A 25,978-nucleotide genomic window follows, 5' to 3' on the forward strand; every position below is an offset into this window, starting at 1 on the left:
GCCCTGAGCAGGACAGTGAGACAAGATGATGTTCAACCTGAGTTACTCTGTGATTCAAGGAATCTTTCCCTTGGAAAGGTTTTGGGAGAAGGAATAGGTGGAGGAACAAGAAAATAAAAATTAAACAGAGCAGTTCCTGAGAAGAATGTTTCTCTACTCAGATTGTTAGCAGGGAATCTATAATCAGCTCCCCAAACTCCCTGTTCTGCTCATTGGCTCCTGCGATTTACAGCACATTTCTTTACATCGGATTCTGCACTGAAGTTTGCACTGATTGTTACAGCTTCTTTGCAGGAATCACTTCATGTTTCCTTAGAGAACTGGACGTAAACAGGCACCAGGGAAATTTTAAGTAGAGGAAACAAAAAAGGAGAAAAAAAAAAAAATACACAATAGAACTTAATGATGTTTCTCAGTTCTATGGTTAAATTCAGTATTTTCCAGCGAGGTCCGTTGCCATAACTGAAGAGTTGCCTATAGGGAGTATAAGAGCAACTGAAAGACTGAGCTGAAAGACAGATTTCTGTTCCAGACCCAAAACAGCCTTGTCCCCCTCCTCCGCACCCACTCCAGCACCTCAGAGTCTTTCCTATAGTGAGGGGCCCAAAATTGAACCGAGGATTGACTTGTGGCCTCACCAGCACCAAGTACAAGGTGACGATCACTGCCATGGTTCTGCACACTACACTATTCCTGATGCACGCCAGGAGGCCATTGTCCTTTTTGGCCACCTGGGCAAATTCTGGCTCAAGTTCAGCTACTGTTGATCAACACCCCCAGGTCTTTTTCCAACAAGCAGCTTTCCAGCTGCTCTTCCCCAAGCCTGCAGTGTTGCAGGGGGTTGTTATGACCCAAGTACCTGACCCAGCACTTCGCCTTGTTGAAGCTCATACAATTGGACTCAGTCAGCCAAGATCCCTCTGTATGACCTTCCCACCCTGCAGCAGATCAACACTCCCACCCAGTTTGGTGTCATCTGCAAACTTAATGAGGGTGCACTCAATGCCCTCATCGAGATCATTGATAAAGAGATTAAACAAAACTGGCCCCAATACTGAGCCCTGGGGACACCACTAATGACCAGCCATCAATCAGATTTGGCTCTATTCACCAAAACTCTTTGGGCCTGGCCCTCCAGCCGGTTCTTTAGCCATCGCAGATACATCATCCAGGCCATGAGCTGCAGCTTCTCCAGGAGATGCTGTGGGATACAGTGTCAAAGGTTTTACTGCAGTCTAAGGACACAACACCCACAGCCTGTGTGGCGGATTCACTCCCCACGACAGACTTTCCCTCATCTGCTCAGCCGGTCACCTTGTCATAGAAGGAGATCAGGCTGGTCAAGCAGGACCTGCCTTTCACAAAGCCATGCTGATTGGGCCCGATTGCTCATCTGGTGTGTGTGACCTCACAGTCCTTTCCCAGCCATGTTCCTGCTGTTGGCCTATCCCCTGCAGAGGCAGAAGTGACCTCACAGTGCCCTCCACAGCCATTGGCTTCGTGCTGGACCATGAGTTCCTGAGACACAAGTGACCACATGGCATCGTACCCAGCCATCACCCTGCTTGTGCTCCAGTGTGCGAACAGATAGACTTTAGCTGCTTTCATCAAATTTATCCAATAGATTTCCTATCAAGGGTTTGAGTGGAGAAACATTCTTCAGAGGAGCTGCTGTATTTACACTGGGGCATTTTATATCTCTGCTTCTGACTCTTATTATTTTTCTCTTCTTCCTCTGTCTATTCTGACGTGAAAGAGCTCTCCAAGGAAAAGATTTATGGAATCCTACAATAACACAGGTTGGAAGAGACCTCTGAACACCATCTCTGTCCCACTGACCTGTATGGCACCCCAAGGAATAACTGATAGCATTTGTGCTCCCTTGGGTTCATCTCACCACATGCACACAGTGGACATGCACATGATGTGTATGTTTGCAGCTCATCTGTACAATGAAAACATGGAGTTTTGACCTAGTGTTTATAGAATCATAGAATCTCTTGTGTTGGGAATGGAACACAAGGACCATCAAATCCAGCTCCTGGCCTTAGGACCATGGCACATCCTTGGGGAGCCTGTTCAGTGTCCAGTACCCTCTGGATACAGAACCTTTTCCTAATGTCCAACCTTGACCTCCCCTGGCACATCTTGCTTCCATTCCCTTGGGTTCTGTCATTGGTCACCAGAGGGAAGAGATCAGTACCTTCCCTTCCTTCTCCCCTTGTGAGGAAGCTGTAGCCACCATGAGGTCTCCTTTTAGTCTTTTCTTCAGCTCTGATGCTGAGAAACCCCTTGGTTTGCTTTCTCAAGCAGAAAAGAGAAGCCATGACCTCCAGGCAATGGGAAGGGGGATCCTGTTCCTCACATACGGCTCAGGGCTCTTCCTGGGACCGTGGGATGTGGGTGTGCAAGGCCGAGGGAACGACAACACTGATACAACAACTTCCAGCTTCCCCATGGGGCTGCAAGGAGGCACCGAGGCCCCAGTGCCATGAGGACAACATGGCTTCTCCTGGGCCTCAGTGGCGGAGACAACTGCCATGGCCAAGGGGACAGAGACCTGGGTTCTGTGGGTCCCTTCCAGCCTTGCCAGCGCCCTTTGCCATCTCCACCACAGGCTGTTCTACACGGTCCTACCCCTGCCCCTCTTTCCCTGCAGGCTGCAGACACCCATCTCGCTTCCCCACCTGCTCTCACCCCAGCATTTCTGCACCTTCACTGCTGTGTCTGCACCCTCACTGGCTGCTCTTTGGAACACAAACCATGGGCTGATCCAGCTCCCTCTGGGTGACTTCTTGTACCACAGCACTGTCTTTACCGTGACTTTTCGTCCTCCTGATATCCAGTCCTTACTTTCCAAACTGCACTATGTGATATTTTTTTTCCCTCTCCTGCTTATTCCCACTTCAAAGGAATACTCAGCCACCTCAGAAACTGCCCTTCATGCAGGGAACCCAACTCGTTAGGCTTCTTGTGGTCTTTTACCTGACAGGAGAGAAGTCACCTCACCATGATCTCCTAAATCCCATGACTGCTGCTGGCCTTTCAGCTTCTCTGGCAGACACGACCATGTTCCTGCTGCTGTCCCGTCATGTTCTCAGGTGGGATGGACATGACAACCCATCTCCAAGGCCTCTTCCTGGGTAGAGTCTGTGGGTACCTTGGCAGAGGTTCTTTCCCAGCCATGTCCCTGCTGCTGGGCTGTCACCTCCAGAGACAAAACTGACTCCACTGTCCCCTTCACAGCCACACGCTTCTGACTGGATTATGACTGTCCAAGACACAACTGACCTCATAATACCACACCCATCCATCCCCTTCCTTATGGGCCAGGACCTGATCAAGACTGAACTGTGTTCTACACAGTCCTACACCTGCCCCTCTTTCCCTACAGGCTGTAGATACCCATCTCACTTCCTTGCCTTTCTTGAAGAGATCCCTTGTCTCACTTGTCTCACTGCCCTACCCAAGGCTGGGTGAACACTGTCCTTTTCAAGGCCTTGACCCATCTTTGCATCACCCTCGAAAGAGTTAAAATTGCTTTCTACAGGAGGACGTGTCCAATCCCTTCTCAGGGACAGAGGAAGGCTGACCAGGCTCCCAATGCCTTTTCTTGCCTTTCTTGAACATGGCTTTGATTTCTGCCTTTTCCAAGGACCTCAGGACCTCCCTAATTACCCTGGTTCTTATGAGAGCACAATCCAGAATCCCAGGCAAGGGTGACAGAGCAAACTGGAGCCCTGGCAATGATCCTGTCCAAGGCATCTGAGATCAATCTCACTGGGGCGGTGAGGTTTGTTTCTGGAGTCACACACAGAAATGTCAGGGTCTGTCTGGCATCCATGTCTGAGCTGGTCTTGTGGGCTCCTTCTGCACTCAGGGGTGTTCAGAGACAGACTCTGTCTTTTTTACACACAGAGGCCATAGTCTTAGTTTCTCTCTGGCCTCCTGTTGCCACTCCCAGAGTACAGGAGGCACCTCAGCCCTGTGGTGTGTCAGCTGCTGTGCACTCATCTGAGATGTCCTGCATCATGAGGAATGGACACGGGGATCACAGCTGGAGGATGCAGAACCCAGTGCTGCATTCAGGTGGTTTCCCATAGGATGTTTCTCCCAACATGAAGTGACCTCAAGACACTGTCTGTTCCACAGAACTATCTTCATGGAACTCTCAGGAATAGCTGATATTGTTTGTGCTCACTTGGGTTCATCTCACCTCACATGTGCGTGCAAACATCTCATCTGTACAATGCAAACGTGGATTTCTGACCTGCTCATTCAGTGTCCCTCCGTGGACGGAAGAGCAACCTTTGTGAGCTGGGGAGAGAGGCCAGGGCTGAAAATGGAGGTTGTGAGGGGCCAATCCATGATGATGCCCTGGGACAGCTTCCAAGGGGTATCCAGTGCACAGGGGCACAGCCCAGCCCCTGCTCTGCTGATCCTGCAGGTCTCTGGCAGGAGGCCTGGCTGTGAGAGGACACTGCTGTGTGCCAGCCCTGCACACACACTGTTTATCTAACCCTATCTATACACAGGTGTTTCAATCTGTGGCCACTTTTGCGTGCATGTTCTTGAGGTAAGGCTTGGAACAAGACCTAAACGTTCAGGCCCTGCCCTGAGGAGATCACCTTTCTATCTGGAAAGGCTGTTGTGAGGCCAGCTCTGTCACAGCAGTGCCCATTGCCTGTCCCTGCCTGCGCTCACAGCACTGACACACAGCAGGACGGGGACCAAGCTGCCAGAGCACTCAGGCCTTGCACCAACACAGGGGATGAGAAGGGGACTGTGGGAGTGGAACCAGAACAGCTCTGGAAGAACAAGCGCTGGTGCTCCCTGGCAGGGCTGCCAGGCTGGACTCTTTTCCCCTCCACCCATGGACACAGAAACTGTCCCTGCAGCAAAAAATAGGCCTTGCAGGAAGAATCTCAGAGGACAAAAATCACTGCAGAGCCCTTTATTTTGTTTAAATACACAGAGAACATGACTAAATATTTCTACAGCCAGTGGGTTGCAAATAAAAAGCAGAAAATGAATTACAAAGGGGATGAACAAAATATCACGACTAACTAAAAAATGAACACCACCAACACACTAAGAATTCTCGGCGTGTAATGAGTTACATTAGAACTGTTATCTGTTAAAGAGAGGATTACAGGCAGTTTTCTCTTTTGGAAAAGCATCCCGCATTACTTTCCACAGAGTATCCTTGAGCTCCCGGTTCCTCATGCTGTAGATGAGGAGGTTCACTGCTGGAGGCACCACTGAGTACAGAACAGACACCACCAGATCCAGGGATGGGGAGGAGATGGAGGGGGGCTTCAGGTAGGCAAACATGGCAGTGCTGACAAACAGGGAGACCACGGCCAGGTGAGGGAGGCAGGTGGAAAAGGCTTTGTGCCGTCCCTGCTCAGAGGGGATCCTCAGCACAGCCCTGAAGATCTGCACATAGGACAGCACAACGAAAATGAAACACATAGAAAATAAACAGGCACTAACCAAAAGCAGTCTAAATTCCCTGAGGTAGGAGTGTGAGCAGGAGAGCTTGAGGATCTGGGGGATTTCACAGAAGAACTGGCCCAGGGCATTGCCCTCGCACAGGGGCAGTGAAAATGTATTGGCCGTGTGCAGCAGAGCATTGAGAAACCCAGTGGCCCAGGCAGCTGCTGCCATGTGGACACAAGCTCTGCTGCCCAGGAGGGTCCCGTAGTGCAGGGGTTTGCAGATGGCAACGTAGCGGTCGTAGGACATGACTGTGAGAAGATACAAATCTGCTGAAATGAAAAAGACAAAGCAAAACAGTTGGGCAGCACATCCCATATAAGAAATGGCCGTGGTGTCCCAGAGGGAATTGGCCATGGACTTGGGGAGACTGGTGGAGATGGAGCCAAGGTCAAGGAGGGCGAGGTTGAGCAGGAACAAGTACATGGGGGTGTGGAGGTGCTGGTCCCAGGCTATGGTGGTGATGATGAGGCCGTTGCCCAGGAGGGCAGCCAGGTAGATGCCCAGGAAGAGCCAGAAGTGCAAGAGCTGAAGCTCCCGTGTGTCTGTGAACGGCAAGAGGAAGAACTGGGTGATGGAGCTGCTGTTGGCCATTAACTGTCTATGGGCATGAGGACCTGTGCAAGGAGGAAAATATAGTGATGGTTTAGATGAAACTACTCTGGGACAAACCAAAGGCATTTCCCACAGACCCTCCCACAAAGAGACACTTTTCTTTTTTCATGAGAACGTCCTGGCTGGAGCCCTCGTCGGTGCTTGATGAGTGTGCAATGAAGAGCAGGGTCTCTGCCCAGGGGCTCTTGAGGAGTCAGCCTGACCCTGTGTGATTGGGTGGGCAGGGGCCAGTCCTGGGGTTCAGCTTTGTCAGCTGGAACCGCTCCTGGTGCAGAAGGGACTGTCAGCATCTGTATCCCCAGGCCTGAGAAACTGAATTGGAGAGGTTTGGGGTTTCTACAGCTCCTTCTGCCGTCCCACCCTGGAGAGTGTTCTTGGGTGTCAGAAACCCTCAGCATTTCTGGTGCACTCAGGGAGAACAGAGCGAGTCCTGCGAGACCAGAGGATGCCTGTGGGTCAGTGCAGAGTGAGGGCAGCTGCTCTGTCCCCCTCTCTTGCTCCAGCTGCCCTGGGCTGGCACCTTTCTGAGATGGAGCCTGATCACACTCCCATGTTACCCTGAAAAGCCCGCAGACACTGCTGAGATCAGCACCTCTGCCTTCATTATGATGCTTTCAGAGAACACCAGATGCTGTAGGACAGGTTTGCATCCTGGAGCGAAGCTCACAGCTTGGAACAAAACCGCAAGCAGACAGCCAATAGTCCTAATGAAGGCATTTGATTCAGGGAGCCTCAGCTCACACCCCAGCCCCACAGACTGCATTGCCCACACCGCACAGGTCAGAGCAAAGCTGGGACACGTGTTCCCGTGGACACACCTGCAGGAAAGGACCCACAAGATCAGGCTGTGACTCTGCAGCTGAAACTGCCATCCCCAGAGAGCCTGACAGAAAGAACAAGATCCCAACAGCAGTGACCCAGAGCAGGGGAGCAAGAAGGACAATGCGGTGAGGGTGGGTGTGAGAGAGGCCAGGGCAGAGGCAGCCGGGCACTCAGACAGCGTCACCCTTCCCCAGCTGTGCAGCCACCTCCCAGACACCAACATTGCCGGGCAGCTGCTCTCAGCCCCTGTGCTCTGCAGAGGAACTGGAGCTCTGGCTGCACAGGAGCTGCTTCATGCCTTGGAGCCCCCGGCCCTGAGGGCAGAGGCTTTGCTGGGTGGGACAGGAGGCCAGGGGGCTGCTCACAGGAGAGATCTGCACTGCAGGGGATCACAGGCACTTTTCTCTGTTCTCCCTCCCATAACAATTCCGGGCTTAGTTTCCTCTCATTTCTGATCATTTCCCTGCAGCCTGGAGATTCTCCCCCTGGGAGGTGTTTCCCTGTCCATGTCTCTTCCCTGTCAGTGCTCACAGACCCCATCCCACCCTCTGTGACCTCCCCCTGGCCCTACAGATCCTGCCTGTTCACAGGGCACTGCCTGGGGGCATCTTCCTGTACGCAGGTTGGAAAACACGACGGGTTAGATTAAGTGTAATGTGTCCAGCAAAAGTGATGCTGTTGCTGCATAGGCAGAGGTGTGGCTGAAGGCGTATCGGGATTCTCTTGAAGACCTACTGATTATACAGTTGCAGTATGCAAATATTTTTTTAAAATGTAGAACTCATTTTGCATCTATTCCCACCCATTCCCCAAGAGCAGGAGACTGAAAACAAAGACTCAGGAAAGTTCCTTGTCTTGATTTTCTTCTTGAAACCTCTTGTTGTAAATATTCTGGGAGTGATCAGGAGCTGTGAGCAGCCCTGACCCACACAGCACCCTCTCCACAGCAGAAGGACCCTGGCATTTTGGGGGTCACTCCTTCCACTCTCACTTCTACTCAGAGCACCGTGGGGATCTCCCCGGGCAGGCTGAGCACTGACCCTGGCAGGCGGCAGAGTCCCCGCTGCAGCACAGCCGTGGGCTGCCGGGACCCTGCTCTGCAGGACAGCCCTGGGCACCCCTGGGTGCTCGCCCTGCACTCACTCTCAGAAGAAGTTGTCGTCATTCCCTTTCTCTCTGACAGTGCAGCAGGGGAGCCCTTCTCTGGAGTGTGTTCTTCTCCTCTACAACAGAGATACTGTGAGAGACACCTGACAGATTCTGTAAATTGTGGGATGTACCAGGTTAGGGTCTCCCTCCAGGAAATGGAGCTGCATTGTCCTACAGCCAGACACTTACCATGTTAGAACTGTGAAGATTTGTCTCATTGAATCCTCAGCAACCTACCACCCCACATTGCCTTTAATCTCTCTCTGCCTGGTTGCTCTCCCGTCAGCATCTCCAGGCAGAGCCCTCAGCCCTGCTGCGCTGTGCAGAGGAGCTGCTCCTGGGCAGAGCTGTCTCTCTGCAGCGCTGCCGCTTGCCAGGAGCTCCCTCTGTCCCAGGAGCCCAGCCCAGCTCAGCAGCACAGGAGCAGCCCCTCATGTCCCTTTCTCTGTCCCCTCTGGGCTCCCTCCACATGTCCCTGGGGCTCCAGGGGCACAACTTCAAAGTTGAAGTAATCAGTGATGTTGATTCTCTCTCCTCTTCAGAGACACTTATTTCTAGCACTGTATATTCAGTTTTTAAAAAAAAAAAATCGCTATGAGAATCATATTTTCTTGTTCCATCCTTACATAGGACACGAGGAATGCTACAGCAAATTTCTGCAAACTGGGGGAGAAATATCTTCAGTTGAATTAACTTAGGCATTTTGTTCTGCTTTTATACTCTTAGGTGCAAAGGGACATTCATCAGTCTTTGGCCATGTCATGTCTGTGCTCTGAGGCAAATCCTTCGCACATGTGGGCTCTTGGACACTTGGTACCAGGTTTCTTGTGGCAGGTCAGAGCTGGGCTGGTGCCACAGCTGGGGTGGTCCAGCCCTATGTGAGGCAATGGCCTCAGCCAGGGACCTGACTGGGGGAGCTGGAGATGTCAGTGCTGCAGACAGAGCTGTGACACAGATGGAATGAACTGCCAGGCAGGGTGGCAGAAGTGAGTTCATCTGGTCTGCAAGGACAGCAGCCTCCAAGCACAGCAACACTCCAGGTCAGAACTCAGTCTAGACATCTAAGGCAATTCAAGGGCCCATAATGAGCTGTTACTACTGCAGGAACAGTTGAAGGAGAAACAAAGACACTGCGTGGCCATTGATGAATTTAATAAGGGAAAGAGGTGAGAGTCCCTGTGTCCTCTTGTCCTCCATCTTCACCCGCATGTGTCCCAGGACTGTGTGACTGGAGACAGGAATCTGGAGAACAATCAGCTGAGGATGGGGATCAAGTCAGGGATCACTGGAACTAACACAACCCTTTCCAGTCTATGGGACAGCAGGGGCAGCATCCCAGGAGCTGAGACAGCAGGACGATGTCACAGGGAGGCCACTCTCCACCATCTTGGAAAGCTCATGGAGACTGGGGGGACTCCCTGACCACTGGCAGCTCTCACACAGTGTGTGCACTTTTCAGAATGGCCAATGGGTGAGCAGGGAAACTAAGGGCTGTGCCCCAGAACATGTCCACTGGGACCCCATTTCTGGGTGTCTGGAAGAGAAGGTGACGGGGTTTACCCAGGGCAGGTTCTGCCTGTCCATCCTCTTTGCTTTCTGTGAGGAAAGGACAGAGTTTGCATGTGGGCAGAGCAGGGATGGTCTATTGCCTGGAAGTCAGCAAGGTATTCAGCGTCATCCCCAACAATGTGCTTGTGTCCAATGTAGGATATTATGGTCTGTGTCAGTGTGCAAGTAGATGGGTAAAAGCCTATCTGGATGGTTTGGCTTAGAAGGACAGTAGATAAAGGGAAAAACTTTCCATTCCTGAGGACAGTCAAGCACTGGAAGCTGTTTCCCAGCAGTGTGCATCCACTCTACCTCAAAAAGTTACCACAATGTGTTTGTATAGACACCTCACTAATCTGGTCTGACCCTGCTTTTAGGAGGAGGCTGGTCAAGACACCTCTTGAGGTGCCTTAGAGACTGAATGACACTTTCCTTCCTTCCTTCCTTCCTTCCCCTTCATGTTTCTGATTTGGAGAAAGCTCTCAGGTTCCCTCTGATCACAGAAATAATTCGCATGAGGCGCAAGGCTGCTTTACAAGTAACCATAAACAACCCTGATCACAACGTTTGTATCCTTTTTCATTTCCTCCAATCCAGCTTCCTCTTGTTTGCTGTCCTAATACCCTTCCAGAAAGAAAACACCACCTTGTTCATCCTTTCAGAGCAGGTTGTTCAAGAGGTGTCAGCATCCATGTACAGAGTCTGCACATCAGCCAGGCAGCAAAGCCACCGTTACAGAAATGCAGACGAGGCTCTTGACCAGCTCCTTGAACCCAGATATCAGCGTGACGTGTCTGCTGAGATTCCCGGGAACACCTGAACTTTAAGTTCAGGGCATGTGAGTGCTGGTTGGGTATCCTGGATTGTCTCCTGAGCCATGTGGTGCTTCAGGCTGTGAAGAGAATCAAAACCAACATTTCACTGGGTTTAATTAATTTTACAGACTGTCACACAGGGAGTTGAAGGGAGCTCAGAACTCCAGTCTTTGCTGTACTATAAGGCTTGATACCCCATCCACAGGTACATTTCTAAATGGTCCAGATAGAGGGTGATCTTGCAAAAGTCACTCTTTGTGTCCCCAGTTGCATGGACACTGCTCATGTGCCTCTGCAGAGAGTGGCAGAGGTTGGATCCCTTTCTCAGGAGAAACTCCTTGCTGAGCTACGGGGCTGGCTGAACAAGGTTTTATTGCATTTCACTCGGCATCAGATTTGACATATTTGGTGCTTTTCTGTGATCACTTCTTCTGCACAGATGATCACAGAAGGACAACCATTTCGTAAGAGTTGGTTACAAAGGCCCTGTCATGAACAAGAAATCTCACCATGAGATCTGGAGGGAGTGAGGAAGATTATAACAAGCACCAGGAAGAGCCAAGAAGCTCAAGGCCTCTTCTGTAGAGCGCGAGGCCCTTAGCAGCAGTGACTGGCCATGTGTGGTGTGGGAGAGGGTCAGGAGATGTGGGGTAGAAAAGGGTGATGGCTGATGACTTCAGCAAATCCTTACAACCATGTCTGAGCCACAAGTGGAATGTGGTTGATGTCTGCGAGTGGAGGTGGAACAGAAGGAAGATTCTGGGGGGGTTATATAAGGAAGGAAGGTATGCTTCTCTTGGACTAGTCATATATAACAGTGACATTTGCACGCTGTGGGCATGGCTGTGCCTGGGAGATGGGGAATGGCTGCTGCTGGGGTGGCTGTGCTCAGTCATGGCCCCTGAGCTGACCCTGCTCTGCTCCTCTCTTACACTGCCCACACTTGGATGGTCCTCAGGAATCATCCATGAGCCTGGAGGAAGCACCAACATCTTGGAGTGTTGGCCCATTACTGGAGGACAAGAGTGAAAGGTTTGTGAGACACATGGGAGTGCAGGAAGAGAGTGGTCTATGTGTAGCAGTAAGTGTGTTAAAGAAGAAGACCTCAAGACCATGGGCTGGCCATGCTAATGTGGAATAGACTGATTTTTCTTTTTATTTTAGGGCGGCAGCAGCAGAAGGAATGTGTGCATTTCAGTACTGGGGCATGGATCCAGATTGAGGATTCGAGCAAGTTTGGGACTTGGACAGCTCAGGTGATTGGTGACCATTGCCAGGTTTGTGAAAGAAGCTGAATGGGTTTGGGGGACGTCATATGCATTGCCAAGTCCTCAGAAAACCAGAGCCTTGTGGTTAAAGCAACAGCACCTGGCACCAAACCCACCCCCAAAACACAAATACCCTCCCAGTGACCACAGGCAGAGCCTGAGAAACATTTGACTGAAAGGGTCTCCTTTGTCAGGTCCTGGGGTCAGGGCTTGGCCATTCTGGTGATGAACAAACGTCAAGGACTGACGTGGCACCAGAGCCACCTCCACATCGCCTTTACCACCTATGACCATTGTCTCCAGGTTTTTCCTTGAGCAGCCTCCAGGGACAGGGACTGCTTGTGTCAGCACTGGCCCTTCGTGGGGTCCCAAACACCCTCAGAAACTTGGGGTTTGTTTCTGCCCTTCAGTTCATGACAGGTTTGTTCATTTTTTCAGTACCTGCAGTTCAGGATCGTGGCAGCAGAGGGCTCAGTAACATCCAAAACGCCCTTTCAAGACAATGCTCTCTGCAGCACTTTCCTAAAGGCTTCAAGTCTGGTGTGGATGATTTCAGAGATTTCAGAATTGTAGCCAAACAGTGAGCATTTCCATAATAAAGAGTAATAAAACCAAATCTCTAATATTTCCGTCACCCTCCCAAAACCCTTATTTCCAGAACAGCTGGTATCAACAATCTCCAATGAATATTGATCTAGAGAATCTCCTGAGAATGACTGAATGTGTCAGAGAAGTGGGTGCCTAAAGGATCACTTGACCGAGGAGACAGGCCAGGACACCTCAAGAGGAGTCACACTCCTCTGTACCAAGAGGTGGGTGTTCCTGGGAATCTCAGATGCCACAGCACAGCGATACTTGTGTTCAGGGAGCTGTTCAAGTGACCCATCTCCTGTTCTGTAATGGTGTCTGAGTTTGCTCAGGTCACCCCTGACTTGAGCCCCATCCACTGCTGGGTGTTCTCCAGACTCCTGTCTTCAGGAACAAAGTCCCAGGAGACCTTGCTGCTGAAGATGGAGGCAAAGAAGCCATGAAGAACCTCAGTCCTGCCTGATTCTGCCCCTATAAAGTTCAGCAGCAAGCCCATGCTCTCCCTGTCTATTCCTTTTTTTTTTTTTTTTGTAAGGAAGCTGTATCAGCTCATCTTGCTGCCCTCAGCCTCCCCTTTAGGTATCAAGTCCAGGGCAACTTTGGAATCATCTCTGCATCCGTGGCCAAGGTTTCTAAATTCCTCCTTTGCAGCTTCCCCTGCTTCCACCTCCTGTGTGCTGCCTTTTTGCTCTGCAGCTCCATCAGTTCAGAGGAGCAGCCTCACAAGATAAATGCTTCTTTTCATGGGTACTCGGAGAGATCATTCTTGTGCTTGGAGCAGCCTGTCCTATAAGGCTGATCAGATTTCCTGAGCTCCTTCACCCTCCATGACTTTACCACATCACCAGCTCTACCTGCCATCCCCTAGTATGTCAAAGTCTTCTTCTCTGGAGCCCACCAGCCTGTGCTCTGCTGCTGGCCTTTCTCCCTCCCCTCTGGTGCCTGGGACCCCACTGCTTCCTGGCCACAACAGCCAAGGTGGACACTCATGTTCACATCCCTCACCATCTCTTCCTTCTTCGTTGGTACCAGATCCAGGTGAGCATCACCCTTCTTGGCCCATCAGGCAGCTCTCTTAAGAATTTGGCCCAAGATCCTTTGGACTGTTGGCACCTGCAGCTTTGCCTGGCCAGTGACTGTCACGGCAATTACAGTTCCCCACAGGAACCTGCTCATTGACTGGAGACTTTCATGCGTTGCTGAAAGAAGATCTTTACAATTTCTTCTTCACGATCAATTATTTTGTAACATCCAACGCACTGTCACCCTGTGCTGGGTTTATGGCAAAGTCTTGGAACGGGGGGTGGGTGTGGCTGTGCTACAGTTGTCACCTCTCTGAGAAGACAACAGGAGACTGAACAATGTCAGACAGAGCCGATTTCAGTTGGCTCCAAGATGGACCCACTCCTTGACAAATCTGAGCCACTCAGTGATGCTGGCAGCACCCCTGTGATATTGTATTTGAGAAAGGGTAAAAAATGCTGCACAACAGCAGGTGGGAGAGAGGAGGGAGGAAATGTGAGAGAAAAGCACTGCAGACACCAAGGTCATATCCCATAGGACCCAAGCAGGTCCCTCAGCAGGCCAAAGCTTGCTCTCCTGAAATCCTGCTCTTTGCCTTGTGATCATCTCCCAGGAGCCTCAGCTCCACTTTCCCATCCCTGACTGTTCCATCCTGACCAACTCTTTGTGGTTTGTAAGTGTGAAGTCCCACAGGGCACCTCACCCACTAACTCCTCAGTCACCCGTGTTATTGAACTCCAAACCCCCCTGGATGATGGTGCCTTGCAGATATTGGGATATCTCAGGTCTGCCACAAGGACACGGCCCTGGAAACATGAGGCTTCTTTCATTTGTCTGAAGGAGACCTCATCTAATTCCTCTTCCTCATCAGTGAGTCTGTAGCTGATGTCCAGTGACCACAACATTGCCCATGTTGTTCTGCCCTCTCATGTTGACTCCTCAACCTTCAGCTGACATTGTCTGTCCCCAGGCTGAACTTCATGCACACCTGCTGCTCTCTCACAAGAAGGGAGTCTCCACCTCTGATGCCTGTGAGGAGACACCTTGTCCTTCTAGCACAGGGGCCTCATGGCCTCCTTGTCCCCAGCCAGGAACCTGGGAGGTGTGGGACCAGAGTCCTGCCCTTGGTCCTGCACAGCCCCACATCACACTGTCCCAGGAAGGACCCTGGGCAACGTGGGAGGTACAGGATCTGCCTTCCCAGGGCTGGGGGTCAAGGCTTGGCCCGTTGGTTAATGAAACACATCCAGGTTTACTCAGCATTAGAGAGACCTTTACTTTGCTTTTCCTGAGCTGTCATCTCTGCCTCCATTTTTCTACTCTAACCAGACCCTGGGGATGGTTTCTCAGTTGTGCCCCTCAGGGGGACCCATTAGCATTACAAGAAACTTTGGAGTTTGAGTCTGAGTTTGACTTCTTGAGAAGTTGCATCAACTCCACCTCAGGGTCTGAGGTCCATGGACTCAGCACCAAACCCATCAGAGGGGTCATTAAAGCGCCTTGGACTGCTCCTGTGCTACTGAGCTGGGCTGGGCTCCTGGGACAGAGGGAGCTCCTGGCAAGCGGCAACGCTGCAGAGAGACAGCTCTGCCCAGGAGCAGCTCCTCTGCACAGCGCAGCAGGGCTGAGGGCTCTGCCTGGGGATCTCAGGGAGACGAGCAAGGCAGAGAGAGATGAAAGGTGGTCAGGATTGGGAGGATGACTGAGAGCTCACTGGAGGAGAAACCTTTGCAGCCTTTGCCATGGTAAGTCTCTGGGTGCAGGGCAATGCAGCTGTAGCTCCTGGAGCCATCTCCTAAAACTGGCACAGGCACAGCTGGTGGGATCTGTAAGGAGAGGGCTCTTGTCAGGCAGTGTTCAACAGCTCTGAAGACAGGTGAGCACCCAGGGGTGCCCAGGGCTGCCCTGCAGAGCAGGGTCCCTGCACCCCAGGGTTATGCCAGGACAGGGACTCTGCTGCCTGCCAGGGTCAGCGCTCTGCCTGCCCAGGGAGATCCCAACAATACTGAGGAGAGAAAATGTGGGTGAAAGGAGTAAACTCTATAGGGCAGGAAATGCTTTTATGCTGTGGTGCTGTGTGGGTCAGGGCTGCTCACAGATCCAGAACAACCCCAGCATCTTTCCAAGGGGATGACTCAAGGAGAGGAGCAATGCAAGGATTACCAGACAGATAAGGAACTTTCCTGAGCCTGTCTTTTCAGTTTCCTCTATCAAGGGGTGGGGGGTGCAGGAAAACATAAAATGAAAATGAGCTCTCATGCTTAAACAAGTCACTGAGACTCCTGAACCGCAACTCTGAGTGATCAGCACATCTGCCAGAAGGCTCATAACATCCCTTCACCACCCCTCTGCCTGTGCACAGCACCTGCATCACCTTTGCTGGACCCCTCAGCCTAGTCTGACCTGTCCTGTTTTCCAGCCTGCAAACAGGAAGATGCCCCCAGGCAGTGCCCTGTGAACAGGCAGGATCTGTAGGGCCAGGGGGAGGGCACAGAGGGTGGGATCGGTCTGTAAGCACTGACAGGGAAGAGACATGGACAGGGAAACACCTCCCAGGGGGAGAATCTCCAGGCAGCAGGGAAATGATCAGAAATGGGAGGAAACTAAACCCGGAATTGTTATGGGAGGGAGAACAGAGAAAAGTGCCTGTGATCCTCTGCAGTGCAGATCCCTCCTGTGAGCAGCACCCTGGCCTCCTGTCCCACCCAGCAAAGCCTCTGCCCTCAGGGCCGGGGGCTCCAAGGCATGAAGCAGCTCCTGTGCAGCCAGAGCTCCAGTTCCTCTGCAGAGCACAGGGGCTGAGAGCAGCTGCCCGGCAATGTTGGTGTCTGGGAGGTGGCTGCACAGCTGGGGAAGGGTGACGCTGTCTGAGTGCCCGGCTGCCTCTGCCCTGGCCTCTCTCACACCCACCCTCACCGCATCGTCCTTCTTGTTCCCCTGCTCTGGGTCACTGCTGTTGGGATCTTGTTCTTGCTGTCAGGCTCTCTGGGGATGGCAGTTTCAGCTGCAGAGTCACAGCCTGATCTTGTGGGTCCTTTCCTGCAGGTGTGTCCATGGGAACACGTGTCCCAGCTTTTCTCTGCTCTGTGGAGCTGTGGGTAATGCAGTCTGTGGGGCTGGGGAATGAGCCATGTGTGTCTTGGGCTAAACGTGGGGTGCTGAGACCTTAGGAAAGGTTGGCCATGTTGTTCTCTGAGGTGGATCCCTCTGCTCTCAGCAATGCCTGGTGGCTTTTCAGGGTAACATGGGAGTATGATCAGGCTCCATCTCAGAAGGTGCCAGCCCAGGGCAGCTGGAGCAGGACAGAGGGACAGAGCAGCTGCCATCACTGTGCACTGACCCACAGGCATCCTCTGGTCTCGCAGGACTCGCTCTGTTCTCCCTGAGTGCACCAGAAATGCTGCGCGTTTTTGACACCCAAGAACACTCCCCAGGGTGGGAAGGGAGAAGGAGCTGTAGAAACACCAAACCTCTCCAACTCAGTTTCTCAGGCCTGGGGGTACAGATGCTGACAGTCCCTTTGCACCAGGAATGGTTCCAGCTGACACAGCTGAACCCCAGGACTAGCCCCTGCCCCACTCAATCTCACAGGGTCAGTCTGACTCCTCAAGAGCCCCTGGGCAGAGACCCTGCTCTTCATTGCACACTCATCAAGCACCGACGGGGGCTCCAGCCAGGACATTCTCCTGAAAAATCAAAGTGTCTCTTTCTGGGAGGGTGTTTTGGAAGCGGTTTTGGTTTTTCCCAGAGAAGTCTCATCTAAACCATCACTGTCTTTTCCTCCTATGACAGGTCACATACCCACAGGCAGCAAATGTCCAACAGCAGCTCCATCACCCAGTTCGTCCTCCTGCCGTTCTCAGACACACGGGAGCTGCAGCTCTTGCACTTCTGGCTCTTCCTGGGCATCTATCTGGCTGCCCTGCTGGGCAACGGCCTCATCATCACCACCATAGCCTGGGACCAGCACCTCCACACCCCCATGTACTTCTTCCTCCTCAACCTCACCCTCCTTGACCTGGGCTGCATCTCTACTATTCTCCCCAAGTCCTTGACCAACTCCCTCTGGAATACCAGGGCCATCTCGGTTTTGGGATGTGCTGCACAAGTCTTTATGTTTCTCCTTTTTATTGCAGGAGAGTATTATATGCTAACCATCATGTCCTACGACCGCTACATTGCCATCTGCAAACCCCTGCACTACGGGACCCTCCTGGGCAGCAGAGCTTGTGTCCACATGGCAGCAGCTGCCTGGGCCACTGGGTTTCTCAATGCTCTGCTGCACACGGCCAATACATTTTCACTGCCACTGTGCAAGGGCAATGCCCTGGGCCAGTTCTTCTGTGAAATCCCCCAGATCCTCAAGCTCTCCTGCTCACACTCCTACCTCAGGGAACTTGGGCTTATGGCGGTCAGTGTCTGGTTAGGATTTGGGTGTTTTGTGTTCATTGTGGTGTCCTATGTGCAGATCTTCAGGGCCGTGCTGAGGATCCCCTCTGAGCAGGGACGGCACAAAGCCTTTTCCACCTGCCTCCCTCACCTGGCCGTGGTCTCCCTGTTTGTCAGCACTGCCATGTTTGTGCACCTGAAGCCCAACTCCATCTCTTCTCCTTCCGTGGATCTGGTGGTGTCTGTTCTGTACTCGGTGGTGCCTCCAGCAGTGAACCCCCTCATCTACAGCATGAGGAACCAGGAGCTCAAGGATGTCCTGAAGAAACTGATCACTGGATTCTTTTCAAAGGCATTAAACATTCCATCTTCTGCATATCACTCATGACAAAACTCATGACAAATCCTACCTGTCTTTTTTATAGTTTGTAGTTGTAGAAGACTGTTTGGAGTTGGAGCAAGGATTGATTGGTTTGCTTTTTAAACTATGATAATATTGCCCACAAAGAGATGTCATTAATCATCCCACTTCTAATTCTCTGTCCACATTTATAGTTCAAGTCATAGACCTTGTAAACGAGAAGTCTTGCTCTCTGTGTATTTAATCAAAATAAATGACCCTGCATTGAAATGTTTGTCTGAGATCTTTCCTCTGTGTGGAAAGATGGAGCAAACAGTCCCAGCAGAGCAGCTCTGCCAGGCAGCACCAGCCTTGTTCTGTCCAGAATCCTTCTCTTTCCACTCCCACACTCTCCTTCTCAGCCCTTGTGTTGGTGCAAGGCCTGAGCACTCCCAAGGCTTGGTCACCGTCCTGCTGTGTGTCAGTGCTGTGACCAGGACAGGCGATGGGCACTGCTGTGACAGAGCTGGCCTCAGAACAGCATCTCCATCAGCAAGGGGATCTCCTTAGCACAGTGCCTGAAGGTTTAGATCTTCTTCCAGAGCTGCTTTAAAGAACATGCCTGAGGAATAGACTCTGAAGATGCTCGTTGCTTTGCTTGTTTCTCTGTGGACTCAGTGTGGTGGGATCAGGGTCCCAGTGTGGCTTTTGAGGGACTTCAAGCTGTTTTTTCAGATGTTGCTTGTTGGTGGCCAGCACCCACACAGATGGTAAATAAGGCAGGGTCCCTCTGAGCACCCTCCATGGCCACCCAAGAGTTTGTGTGGGAGGTTGTTAGTGGCAGTGACCACCATCAGCTGGGGCTGCCTCCCAGCCTGACCAGTATGGCCCCGCAGAGTCACCACAGCCCGGGCACCACAGCCCACTTGATCTACAGAGCAAAACCCCCAGCTCGGGGCTGTGGGGAGCGTGGGGACAGGGGGCAGGAATGGCAGCCAGGCCAGTGCAGGTGTATTCTCCTTGGGCAAAGGCTTTGTGGCAGATGGGATGTCCCAGGTGAAGAGCAGGACACAGCGTGTATGCAAGAGAGACATGCAAACAGTCTGTCATGCTGCCAGGTGCCAGCTTGGGGCTGTTGCCTCTTGCAGCCACCATTTTGATCACTGTCCTCTCACCACAGCTCAGAGAGCTTGTTCTTCCCCCCATGGAAGGACACCAGATGACTAGGTCAGAAGTCCAGGTGTGCACTGAGGGGACATGTGAGCATCCACATCCTGTGTGGGGAGAAATGAACCCAAATGAGCACAAATGCCATCAGCTATTCGTGTGGGGGCCTTGGAGGCCTGTGGGTGGTGTATCAAGGTTACTTCATGTTGAGACTGACTTCCCCAAGAAACCACCTGAATTTAGTACTGGGATGTGCTTCCTTGAACCAAGGTCAGTGTGACCTCCCTGGAGACCCGATACAGCTCCACCACCCAGACCCAGCTGCTGCCCAGTTTTGTGACTGACAGCGGCACCATCTCTGCTCACAGACATGTTAGGATTATTTCCTGCAACTCTCGCATGCACTGTTTGCATTTTAGAGCCATTTGTCCCCTCCCTGTTCACATGGGCATCACATGAGTGCATCACTGCTCTCTACCCCAGTGTAGACAGGCACAAGGTCTTCTCCACCAGCTCCTCTAACCTCACCAGTGCCACTGTTTTCTACAGCACTCTCATCCTTGACTGTGGGATGCCCAGAACAGCCCTCACAAGACAGTTTGACACAGGTTTTTTTCTACACCATCCCCACATCCCTGCTCAATCCCCTCATCCACAGCTTAAGGACCAGAAAGGTTGAGTACAAGTGAGGCATTGAGAAAAATGGTCAGGAAAGCTTTGAGGTGCACAGAGAGCCCATCAACATGTTGGCCTGCTGCTCTCTTCTGAACAGGCCCAGAGGACCTGGACAGGATTTGCTGTGTCCCAGAAACTCGCCTGGAAGGTTGAAATATAGAGAAAACTTTTGGTGCGGGAAGGGACAGACAGGTGCTGGTGGAACTGGCTGGTGTGACCGTGAGACATCTCTCCAACATCTCAGAAAAGTCCTGGCTCTCAGGGAGGTTGCATGGTCCTCTGAGAAAGAAAATATCCAAAATGACTTATCATAGAATCAGAGAATAATTGTGGTTGGAAGAGACCCTTAAGATCATCGAGTCCAACCATAACCTAAATCTGGCATTAAACCGTGTTCCTAAGAACCTCATATATCTGTCTTTTAGACACCTACAGGGATGGTGACTCCACCACCTCTCTGAGCAGTCTGTTCCATTGCTTCCAAACCTCTCGGTGAATAAATGTTTCCCACTATCCAATCTGAACGTCCTGAGGCCATTTCCTCTTGTCCTGTCACTTGATACTTGGCAGAAGACACCCTCCATGCTCCAACCTCCTTTCAGATAGCTGTAGAGAGTGATAAGGTCTCTCCTCAGCCTTCTTTTCTCCAGACTCAATCCCCCAAGGTCCCTCAACTGCTCCTCATCACACTTGTGCTCCAGTCCCTCTACCAGTGTTGTCACCCTCCTCTGATCTCTCTCCTGCACGTCGATGTCTTCCTTGTCATTTAAAGTGCGACCTCACCAGTGCCGAGTACGAGGGAATGATCACTCCTCTAGTCCTGCTGGCAACACTATTGCTGAAAGAAGCCAGGAGGCTGGTGGCCACCTGGGCACACACTGGCTAATGTTCAGCTGCTGTCAATCAACACCGTAGGTCCCTCCCTTCCAGGCAGCTTTCCAACCACTCTCCCTGAGACTGCAGCGTTGCCTGTGGTTGTTCTGACCCAAGTGCAGGATGCGGCACTTGGCCTTGTTGAACCTCATACAAGTGGCCTCAGCCCAACCCTCCAGCCAGTCGGATCCCTCTGCAGAGCCTTCCTACCGTCCAGCAGATGAACACTCCCACCCAATTTTGTGTCATTTGCAAACTTACTGAGGATTCACTTGATCCTCTCATCCAGACCATTGATAAAGAGATTAAACACAACTGACGCCAATACTGAGCCCTGAGGACACCACTCATAATCGGTCACCAACTGGATTTGACTTCATTCAACACAACTCTTTGGGCCCAGCTAAAGCATCCCTGTAGTCCCCTTGAGTCTCCTGCCAGTTCTTCCAAAAGTTATACATTCTCCTTTTATTCCCAAGTTCCAGCCACAGCTCTCTTCAGCCGGGCCAGAACTTCCTCCCTGAGAGCTCGCCTTCTGGCACAAGGGCACAGCCGCTCCTGCACCTCTGAGATCACCTTCCTGAAGAGAGAACACCCTTCCTGGACTCCGTCGTCTTTCTGGACTGCCTCCCAAGGGACTCTGCCAACCAGCCTTCTGAACAGATCAAAGTCTGCCTTTCGGAAGGCCAAAGTAGCAATTCTGCTGACAACCCTCATCGAGTCCAACTCCTGTCCCTGTACAGGACACCCCACAGGTCACACCGTGTGTCTGAGGATGTTGTCCAGTCTCTTCTTGAACACTGTCAGGTTGGGGCCGTGACACCTCCCTGGGAGCCTGTTCAGTGTGCAGCACTTCTGGGTGAAGAACCTTTTCCTCATGTCCAACCTAAACCTCTCCCAGATCACCTTCTGCCATTCCCTCGGGTCCTGTCACTGGTCACTAAAGACAAGAGTTCAAAGCCTGCCCTTCGTCCTCCCCTTGTGAGGAAGCTGTAGACCATGATGAGCTCAACTCTCAGTTTTCTCCAGGCTGAAAAAAAGAAGTGACTTCAGCCACTTCTCATACAGCTTCCCCTCCAAACCCTGCAATAAGCTCACAGCCTCTTCTGGACATTCTCTAGCACGTAATATCTTTTTAATACTGTGGCACCAGGCCCTGCAAACAGTGCTCCAGGTGAGGCTGCAGGAGAATACTCTAGAACATAGGAGAGACCCTAGATCAGCATCAATGCTGCAATCACCTGTTCTCCACATTGAAAAAATAAAAAACTATACACTTTACTAGAAAAGAAAAATAATTTTATTAGAAGGCTTTTGAAATCATTCTCTGTAACTAGACTAGGAAAACTCTTTAATTAACTGTACAAGGCTAAAAGGAAATTACACAAAGAGACAAAGTCAGAAGAAAAAAGTACTAAGTACCTTGAAGTATTAATGAGTTCCACTGAGGGCAAGTACCAGCAGAGCCTCCCCAGGGACTCGTTAGAGCAGAGGATTGGAGGCCATGGTGGCAGATAAACAAAGGGAAATGTGCAGGCAGCTGAGGTTCTGAGAAAACCCTGGTTTTGTTGGGTGAAGCAGAGAGGCCAAGGCCTGACCCCCAGCCCCTGGGAAGGCAGATCCTGTCCCTCACACATTGCTCAGGGCTCTTCCTGGGCCAGGGGGATGTGGGCTGTGTGATGCTGAGTGAAGGACAATGGTGTGACAGTTCTCAGCCTTCCTGGGGGTGTGCAAGGAGGCCATGAGGTGCCCCAGTGCCTCAGGACAACATGTCTCCTCACAGGCCTTGGTGGCAGAGGCGATGGCCATAGCCAAGGGGACAAAGACTTGGGTTCTCTTGGTGACATCCAGCCTTGCCAGTGCCCTTTGCCATCTCCACCACAGGTTGTCCTACACTGTCCCACAGCTGCTTCTGTTTCCCTGCGGGCTGTAAACACCCATCTTGCTTCCTCCCCTTGCTCTCACCCTGGTATTTCCATACATTGACTGGTGTGTCTCCACTCTCATGCTCTGTTTCTTGAAACACAAGGACATGGACTGATCTCCTTCTCCTTCTGGGTGATTTCTCGTGCTCTGTGTCATCTTCTATGACATATCATAGAAGATGAGAATAAAGATGTTCAACAGTGTTGTCCAAGTGCTGATCACTGAGAGATGACACCAGTAACTGGCTGCATGGAGGACTTTGTACCACTGATGATTTTTGTGCCAGCTTCCCACCCAGCCAGCATCCCACCCAGCATCCACTTCTTGAGCCACATCAGCACCACTCTGGCCAGAAGCAGATCACGGCTGAGCTTTGCAAACACCCTGTACACAACATGCCTTTCTTTCCCCTGTCCATTTGGGTTCAGCAGTCCCTTCCTTGTCCTTCACATTCCTGGAAATGGCTTCAGGACCACATGTCCCATCCCCTTCCCAGGGAGGGAGGTAGGGTGGCCAGCCTGTAATTCTCCGAGTTCCTATTCCTGCTCTACTTCAAGACGGGTCTGCATTTTCTGAAGACCCCAGAATCATTCTGGTTTCTATGACACATTTGAGAGCACAATCCGGAATCATGGCTAAGGGTGACGTAGCAGACTGGAGCACTTGCAATGATCCTGTCCAAGGCAGCTGAGATGAATCTCATTGATCCAAAGAGGTTTATTCCTGGAGTCACAAACAAATATCAGCGTTCCATCAAGCATCCGCATCTGAGCTGCCCTCCTGGACTCCTTATGCACCCAGGGATGTTCAGAGACTGAGTCTGTCCCTTTTTCACACAGAGGCAGGAGTCACAGTGTCCCTCTGGCCTCCTGGTACGACACTCAAACGATGGGAAGTATCTCATCCCTTTGGTGTGTCACCTGCTCTGTACTCATCTCAGATTTCCCACATCATGAGGAATGGACACATGGACCTTGGTTCAAGGAAGAAGATCCCAGTTCAGGAAGCAGGCCTTCGTGGTACCCCCACGGAACAGCTGATGGCATTTGTGCTCACTTGGGTTCATCTCACCTCACATACATGATGTGCATGTTTACAACTCACCTGTACAGTGCAACATGGACTTCAGACCTATTCATTCAATGTATCTTCATGGAAAGAAGAACAACCTCTCTGAGCTAAGGTGGGAGGCCAGGGTTAGAAATGGTAGTCCTGAGGGGCCAGTGCATGATGATTGACCCCTTCCAAAGGGGTGTCCAGTGCACACGGGCACCAGTCGTACCCTGCTCTGCTGGTCCTGCAGGTCTCTGGCAGGAGCCCTGGCTGTGAGGGGACACTGCTGTGTGCCAGTCCTGCACACACACACTGTTCAGATATACAACGGTGTTTGCATCTATGGGCAACTTTCCTGGGCTTGTTCTTGGGAGAAACTCTGTAAAAACACATAAACATACAGGCACTGCCCTGAGGAGATCACCCTTCATTATGCATGCCAGCTCTGTCACAGCAGTGCCCATTGCCTGTCCTTGCCTGCGGTTACAGGTCTCACACACAGCAGGACTCAAGCACTCAAGCCTTGAACCATCACAAGGGGTGGGAAGAAAACTGTGGAAGTGGAAAAAAAACAGCCCCCCGAAGATCCAGAGATGGTGCTCCCCAGTGACACTGCTGTACCTGGACCTTATTTCCTTCCATACAAATGCACAAACTGTCCCTGCAGCTCCAAAAATACCTTGGAGTAAGGATTTCAGGAAATATTCCCAAATATTTGTGGTGGCCTTTGTTAAGGTTAAACACATAAAAACAACACTTTATTTAAAAATCCACTCAAACAGAAAGGCACATAAGTGAGTGAATTACAAAGGGGATGACAATATTCTAGTGACTAAAAATAAACCACCATCACAAAAAAAAAAAAAGGCAAAATTAAAGAAGAAAAACAAACCACAAACAAAGAAACAAACGAACCACACAAAAAGAGAAGATGTAATACAATGAATTGTTCTATAACTGCTATGCAGAAGCTGACGAGAAGACTTGCTTCAGGAAAATATCAGTCATCAGTTTGCACAGGGCATCCTTGATCTCCTGGTTCCTCATGCTGTAGATGAGGGGGTTCACAGCTGGAGGCACCACCGAGTACTGAACAGACACCAGCAGATCCAGGGATGGGGAAGAGATAGAGGGGGGCTTCAGGTAGGTGAATATGCCAGTGCTGACATACAGGGAGACCACGGCCAGGTGAGGGAGGCAGGTGGAAAAGGCTTTGTGCCGTCCCTGCTCAGAGGGGATCCTCAGCACGGCCCTCAAGATCTGCACACAGGAGAAAAGAACGAAAACAAAACACGGAAAGGCTACTAAGACACTGACCACAAGAAGCCCACGTTCCCTGAGGTAGGAGTGTGAGCAGGAGAGCTTGAGGATCTGGGCGATTTCACAGAAGAACTGGTCCAGGGCATTGCCCTTGCACAGGGGCAGTGAAAATGTATTCGCTGTGTGCAGCAGAGCATTGAGAAACCCAGTGGCCCAGGCAGCTGCTGCCATGTGGACACAAGCTCTGCTGCCCAGGAGGGTCCCGTAGTGCAGGGGTTTGCAGATGGCAACGTAGCGGTCATAGGACATGATGGTGAGAAGAAAAAATTCTGCTGAAATGAAAAAGAAAAACAAAAAGAGTTGGGCAGCACATCCTCTGTAGGAAATAACCGTGGTGTCCCAAAGGGAATTTGCCATGGATTTAGGGACAATGGTGGAGATGGAGCCCAGGTCGAGGAGGGAGAGGTTGAGCAGGAAGAAGTACATGGGGGTGTGGAGGTGCTGGTCCCAGGCTATGGTGGTGATGATGAGGCCGTTGCCCAGGAGGGCAGCCAGGTAGATGCCCAGGAAGAGCCAGAAGTGCAAGAGCAGCAGCTCCCGTGTGTCTGCGAACGGCAGGAGGAGGAACTGGGTGATGGAGCTGCTGTTGGACATTTGCTGTCTGTGGGCATGAGGACCTGTGCAAGGAGGAAAATATAGTGATGGTTTAGATGAAACTACTCTGGGACAAACCAAAGGCATTTCCCACAGACCCTCCCACAAAGAGACACTTTTCTTTTTTCAGGAAAACGTCCAGGCTGGAGCCCTCGTCGGTGCTTGATGAGTGTGCAATGAAGAGCAGGGTCTCTGCCCAGGGGCTCTTGAGCAGTCAGCCTGACCCTGTGTGATTGGGTGGGCAGGGGCCAGTCCTGGGATTCATCTTTGTCAGCTGGAACCGCTCCTCGTGCAGAAGGGACTGTCAGCATCTG

At 51.5% G+C, this 25,978-nt stretch overlaps 1 protein-coding gene across 1 annotated transcript; it reads right to left on the reverse strand.

The window, feature by feature from the left end:
- Positions 1 to 24,710: 24,710 nt before the first annotated feature.
- On the reverse strand, positions 24,711 to 25,664 carry LOC136105569 (olfactory receptor 14A16-like). Its single transcript, XM_065845184.2, has one exon. The coding sequence runs from the start codon at positions 25,662 to 25,664 to the stop codon at positions 24,711 to 24,713; it is 954 nt and encodes a 317-aa protein (XP_065701256.2).
- Positions 25,665 to 25,978: the final 314 nt, after the last annotated feature.

The sequence above is a fragment of the Patagioenas fasciata genome, chromosome 10, assembly GCF_037038585.1.
Source record: "Patagioenas fasciata isolate bPatFas1 chromosome 10, bPatFas1.hap1, whole genome shotgun sequence".
In the NCBI taxonomy this organism is placed as follows: Eukaryota; Metazoa; Chordata; class Aves; order Columbiformes; family Columbidae; genus Patagioenas; species Patagioenas fasciata.

Excerpts from the sequence above, each read along its gene's own strand:
- LOC136105569 (XM_065845184.2), bottom strand. The coding sequence starts at position 25,664 with ATGTCCAACAGCAGCTCCATCACCCAGTTCCTCCTCCTGCCGTTCGCA.